The sequence below is a fragment of the Podarcis muralis genome, chromosome 2, assembly GCF_964188315.1.
Source record: "Podarcis muralis chromosome 2, rPodMur119.hap1.1, whole genome shotgun sequence".
NCBI lineage: Eukaryota > Metazoa > Chordata > Lepidosauria > Squamata > Lacertidae > Podarcis > Podarcis muralis.
In genome coordinates, this window is record NC_135656.1 from 103,817,818 (window position 1) to 103,824,559 (window position 6,742).

General features: G+C 43.8%; 1 protein-coding gene across 2 annotated transcripts in view; it reads left to right on the forward strand.

Moving 5' to 3' along the window:
* Positions 1-5,518, forward strand: part of ARIH2 (ariadne RBR E3 ubiquitin protein ligase 2) — a 37,923-nt gene extending 32,405 nt beyond the window's left edge. For both annotated transcript variants that reach the window (XM_028719620.2, XM_028719621.2), the window contains exon 15: positions 1,300-5,518. In XM_028719620.2, the coding sequence (XP_028575453.1) occupies positions 1,300-1,371 (72 nt within the window). In that variant the 3' untranslated portion in view covers positions 1,372-5,518. The remainder of the gene's footprint in view (positions 1-1,299) is intronic.
* Positions 5,519-6,742: the final 1,224 nt, after the last annotated feature.

Genomic DNA, 6,742 nt, shown 5'->3' on the forward strand with positions numbered 1-6,742 from the left:
GAGATGGCACTCCAGATCCCTTGACATCGTTTTCCTTGCCACCTGGAGGTTCTGTACAGTTAGTGGGAAATGCCCACATACTTTTGGATTGATCTCGGCAACTGAGATAGGCACAACCTAGAGCAGGGGTCAGCAAACTTTTTCAGCAGGGGGCCAGTCCACTGTCCCTCAGACCTTGTGGGGGGCTGGACTATATTTTGGAGGGGGGAAATGAACAAATTCCTATGCCCCACAAATAACCCAGAGATGTATTTTAAATAAAAGCACACAATCTACTCATGTAAAAACACGCTGATTCCCGGACCGTCTGTGGGCCGGATTTAGAAGGCGATTGGGCCGGATCCGGCTCCCGAGCCTTAGTTTGCCTACCCATGACCTAGAGTGCTCCTTCCATGAATGGGAAGCTACTTTCTGTTCAGAGACTGAGATCCAGTGCAACTTCCGTTCTGAGGAAAAAGAAGGGAGACAGTTTTCACTAGTTTCCCCCCCTACACAACCTCCCCAAGTGCACTGGGGGGCTCCCCCAACTATCTAGACCAGCTTTTCAGTGGGCACACTCCTTCTGTAGGAGCATCTTCTTGGCGAAGTTCCAGTTTGTTGGAATTCTAGATCCAAGCTGGTGTGTGTGAATTTTTTAATGGATATTAATTTTGGCTTCTATAAGGACCACCAGTTACATGTTATTTTCTTAACTACTTGATGTATCGTATTTTTTGCTCTATAATACTTACTTTTTCACTCCTAAAAAGTAAGGGGAAATGTGTGTGCGTCTTATGGAGCGAATGCAGGCTGCGCAGCTATCCCAGAAGCCAGAACAGCAAGAGGGAGCGCTGCTTTCACTGTGCTGCGGATGATCCCTCTTGCTGTTCTGGCTTCTGAGATTCAGAGTATTTTTTTTTCTTGTTTTCCTCCTCCAAAAACTAGGTGCGTCTTGTGGTCTGGTGCGTCTTATAGAGCGAAAAATACGGTAATTAATGGAGCGAGGCACTAGGACCAGGAAGTTTTGAGTTCCTATTCTAAACCACACACATTTTTCTCACAACCTTAGCCCTATTCAGGTGTTCATCCTGGATATGCCCTCTTGACTCCTGACTTTTGCTTATCAAACTACCACGCTATTCCTGATCTAGACTTGAATACCTGAAGAGGGCTCGTTTCTGTGAGGAGACTGGGACCAAAAGGGATGGCTGGTGTTCCTTCCCTCCTTTCTGCTGATCATTTGAGTCTGTGGGTCCGTTTCCCTGCCACCACAAACTAGAAACAAACCTGATTTTACGCCCTCTTTCTCTCCCCGCCCAGGACTTGGAAAATCAGATGCACATAGCCGAGCAGAGGAGAAGGACCCTGCTGAAAGACTTCCACGACACATAAAGTAGCAGGAGATGTCAGGGCGCAGGGGTGAGCGCAAAGAGCGAGGTGGCGGTGAGAGCAGCAGCAGAAGCAACACGAGAAGCTGGCCCCCGCCCCCACCACAGAGAAGGGCTGAGGACAACACTGTTGCCTCCCCTTGCAAGCCAGACACGAGCTAGCACCACAGCTTAGTCTTCTGTTTTCTCTTCTCTTTCTGCTTTTCCTTTTTGCCAGGCTAGAGGCTGGAGTTCAGATTTGGCACCTTTTTTTTCTGGGACGTTTTCCTCCCCGGCTCTTGGATTGTTCTGGGAAGGAGTTCTTTTATTTTATTTTTCTTCTTCTTCTTCTTCTTCCTCCTCCCCCCGAATGGCTGTTAATAGTGTTAGATCATTACAAGCATATGTAATTTTCAAACGGTTGTACAATTATACAAAACAAACCCTAGAATAACACACAACCCTTTTTAAAAAATAAATTGGAATTGGAGTGTTTCCTTTTTAATAAGCTGCTTGTAAACTAAATGGCTGCTTTTCTTCTTTTCCCTCCAAATCCTCTTTTGCGCTGAAAGTTATGAAATAGTCCAGCTCTCTGTTTGGCACCTCTTACGTGCGCTCTGCTGCTTGCCCTGTGACTACATGAGGTGAACCGTGCTAGCCTAGGAGACAACAGCAGCGGCCAGAGGTCAGCGTACGGTCGAGTAGCTCTCCTATTCTTCCCTGGCTATGCAGGGGCAGTCGGGCAAAGTTCAGGCCAGCATGGGAAACAGTCGTGGTCCTGCTGTCCCATCAGCTTTAGGTTGTCTCCTGCGTGGATTAGTCGCTTTGTTTCTCTGGACTGATCTCATCTGCCAAAACTAAAGTCATTTGAGGGGTTATGGGAATACACAACCTTGCCTCTCGATAGCATTGTAGCAGGCACTGGCTTTGCTTGGAGGCAAAAGGACAAGCCACGTTCCATCCATGCCTTGCGTATCTGTGCAGTCCAGTCATACACAACCTGATCCTTGACATGGCTGTAAGGTGATACGTCAAGTCTGGCCCCGTCTTGCCCTGACAAGACCAGACTTCCTCACTGTGTATCGAGGGAAAGCTGTTACACTTAACATGATGCTTGGTAGGGGGGTGGGGTAAAAATATATATTGGCAGCCTAAGACAAGTCCTGAGAAACATGTGCCAATGGTAAACTTACACCACTGTCCTAGAAACTACGGCTGGCTGAAAAACAGCCAGCAAAATTGGTGAGAATGAAGCTTAATGAATATTAAGGAGTTGTATCCACCACTAGTCCAGCTTGTAGTTGACCGTTCAAATTGATGGGCCTGATTTAGTCCCATTAATTTCAGTAGGACTTGGTCAGATACAAACCTATGTTCAAGGGTGGCTTATTATTAGTAGGGGAACTCTGAACACTTGAATGTGTAAAAGGTCAATTTTCCCTCCATTCATGTGGGAGGCCAGCTTCGAAACAGTAAAAAAACTGCAGTGTAGGGTATGTACAGTGAGTGGTCAACATGCTTGCTTTAGTTGATTATCCACCTAGAAAAGAAGACGGAACAGCTGGCCCTCTCCTGAAGTTACTCTGATTCGATCTGAAATAAGAACACCTTGCTACCTGTTTACAAAAAAAAAGAAATGTTGCACTGAACTTTTGTTTGTACATTGATTGATGATTTTTTTGGTTTGGACAAGGGAGGACTGGCAAGCTAGGATCATTATTCTGTGCTTTATGCACCTACCTTTCTGGCCTTTCAGCGGGAGCTATTTAATTAGCGTTTCTGGATGTTGACCTAGCTCTTGGGGGGGGCAATCTGCCATGCCACCCTTTTGCCCTTCACGTGCTGCTAATACTACCTCAAGCACTCCAAGGAAAATGATTATACTCACTACCTGCTTGCTTCCTTAGTAAATGACCCCAGGACCTTTTTAATATTACTCTCTTCCTACCCCATTGCCAGTTAACCACAGATTACGCAAGCAGGACCTTGAAGGGGGGCGGTGTGTACTAGGCTAAAAAAAAGTACCATGAAGAGAAACTCTTCTCTCCCCGCCCCCGCCCCCCATTTCCTGCTCTGTTCACCTTTTCTCTTCCATTGGCCATTTTATAGGTCTCTTGTAGCTGATGCGGCACGATGACTTCATCAGGCTTGCTCCTTTTAACCCATGTCTTACCTGCTGTAAGCGGAGATCATGTGATTGTGTTCTCTTGGCTGTAGATGTTTTCCATTTCTCTGCATGAAGTCCAATCTGGGCCTTGATATATAGAAACAGACGAAAACCTTTTAGCAAAGTGCAAGAAGTTCAGCGTGTGTGTGATTTTAATTGCACAGTATGTTAGCCTTCCTTTTGTTATTGTTTTGATGAGGTGTGGTGCGTAAAGTGCTAGCACGGGATTATTTCATTAACCCAGCTGCAGTTGGATAAAGATAAGCCTTGTGGCCAGAAGAGCTGTGGGAAGGTATGGCTTACAACTTATTCCTGTGAAATGCTGACCTGATTTCCTTGCTAGCTTAACACAGTGTTCAGCCTTTGAAGGACACGAGGATCTTTTTATCTTTAAACTTTGCATTCAGACTGAGCCAGTCGGTCTCCTTGAATCAGAGAAGTTAAGTCACACATGTTTTCTTGTAGCTCAGAACTGTCCAGTGCGAAAGGGAAGTGATGTGTGGCTTGCACTTAACATCTGACATCCAGTTGTAGCTGGTCAACTTGATGGTAGCACATTGACAACTTTCAATGTTAAAAAGTCATGTTTTCTAAACTTGTAGCCTCCACATGGCTGGCACCAACCCCGTACAGTGCTTTTAGATGTGCTATATTAAGCCAGTATTGCATCACGTATTAATAGCTGCCTCCCAGTTTAGAGCAGGTAGCATTCATGTATGTATAAACTAACACTTTTAAGTCCCAGACAGTTGACAGATCAGCATTTTTATTCTTCCCCCGATACAGGCTTCCCTGTATTAGAATTCCATCATGTTCAGACTTTGCCAGAGAGGTTTTGCCACTGATAAGAATAGGCTGTGCTATAGGAAAGTATCCTCTTCACTCTGGAAAAAGAAGCTAATGGTTCTAAAGCAGAACTCAACACAGTTTGTTGCCTCAGAAAATCCTTGCCGTTCTGCAACAAGCTGGTAGCAATAGCAAGACAGCAATGAAGAATTAGCGGCATCTGAGCTCAGAGTATAGGTGCATTTCCCTCATACCAGGCGAACATCCTAAACTGGGAGCTCTTTGTCTCTTTCCGTAAGGCTTGACTCTCAGCCAGCCTGGCAGCTGTTGTCATCCTATCACTCTTACTTTTTAAAACTTGGCTTGATTCACCTTCAATGCTGACTTTGTTTTGGTTTCCGCTTACATTTAGTATTACCTGCCACAGTTTTCTATATAAAAGAGATACAAAACTGTCTTTGCACAACTTCTGATACTGAACAAACCGAGCTCTCAAGTTGCACCACATCTCCTGGCAAACAGAAGTCTCTGTAATTCAAAAGCTTGCATACATACACCAAAAGAGGCTGTTTAGTAGAAGAGAGATCCTCTAATCCAGAGATGAGAAACATTTGGCCTTGCAGATGTTGCTGCTCACATCATCCCTGACCATTGGCTGTGCTGGCTGAGACTGATGGGAGTTGGGAGTCCAATAGCTTCTGGATGGCCAAAAGTTCTCTATCCCTGTTCTAATCAAGTTTTATACTTGCTCTCTCTATAGCACTCCTTCCTCTGCAGCAGCGACCAGTTTTCTGTTGACAACCTAAATTTATGTCAGCTGTGTGCCATGCGACTTCTTCAGGAAGAACTGGAGAGTTCTCTTATTATTGCACTGTCTCAATTCATTCAAAACTTGTTTTTGTTTCAAAAATCAGATTTCATTTCTCAATAGCTTTTTCTAGGAAAGTTCTTATGTGTGCTCACTCAAGTCTGGACTGTTCCAAGTTTTCAGGTAGTAGCTTCTGCTATGGGAGCTTTTTATTATTATGCAGAGTGCTACATTATCATGGCTGCCTTTGCTCTGTCCCTCACTGAGGTATGGGTGGGGGGGGAAGCAACCTCAAGAAACTGCCAACACTTTTCCGGCATTAGGAGGGGAAGGGGCAAAGGAAAGAGCCCTTGCAGTTTCCCTCTCCTGAAATTGTTTATTTGAAATAAATTGTGAATTTCTAATTTTAAATGTGCGTAGTGTCTTTTTTTCCTCCCTCCCTTGCTGATGCAGCATTTCCCATTATACAGTGAGAAAGGGGAAAGAGGAAGAGAAACGTTTAGAGTTTTAGTATAAACTGGGAGCTGCTTGAACAGTACCACCGATTTCCAGCAACCTATTAAAATAGGTTCAGCCTTTCACATGCAAACAAGTCAGTCCCTCAATCCAGTTTTTTGTTCTCTCCAAAACATGCTTTTGTGTTCAACTTCCTCATTTATTTATTCAAAACATTTATAGCCTGCTCACTAACTTAAAAAGGTTTGTAGAGTGGCTTACATGTCAAAATAGCAAACCTGAAGGCATGGAATGTGCTCTGTAAAAAAGACACTGGTACAAAAGGAAAAGGGAATGGAGAGGGAAGTTCTTTACCAGCTGCCATGTTCTCTCATTAAAAAAAAAAGCCTGTGATGTTGGATCTCCTTCAAGATGTACAAGTTTTTGAGGAAATAATCTGCATGGAAAAAATATGAGAGACATTACACTTAACTTCTGTAAAACAAGAAAATCTTTAATAAAAAAATTTTAAAAAATAATATGGCTTCCTCTTTAAAACAAAACCTGAATGTGTACTGTTGAATCTACTTCATTATCCTGAAGTTAAGAAGTAAATCTCACAGGCAGAGGATTATGCAAAAGCTCCCAGTAGCTCCCAGGTTGCATAAGGTGTGGGGATGATATCAAATGTTGGTTTTACATACTCAACACGGGCTTTACATGCTGTTCAACTGCCTTTCATTACTGAAATTGAGAGCAGCTGTTCTATATTCTATTTTATACATATAATTGAAAGGCAGGAGCTTTTAAACCTTTATGTGTCTCAAGAACCAGGTGGTGGCCTTAGCCTACCAGCTTCTTTAGCAAAACACCCTAGACCTACGATGATTCATTACGACTGAAAAAGGCACTCTGTACATGTCTAGGAGCACTTTACTCGAGTTCCAAAAAAGCGGGGGGAAGCTCAGGCTAAAATGTCATGTGTGTTTTTTAATAAAAAAAAGTATTAGTAGAACTAGCTAATTCACTTCGCTTAAAATAAGCCTTCAAACCAGCCACTGCTCTGTCAACAAAAAAAAAAAACTACGTCAGGACAGCGCTGGACGTTCTGCCCTTATCAAAAATGGCTGCAGTTTCATATTCATCTGTAAGGGGGGGGCGGTGCCCTTCCTCAAAATGGCTTCCCATCACACTGCTAGG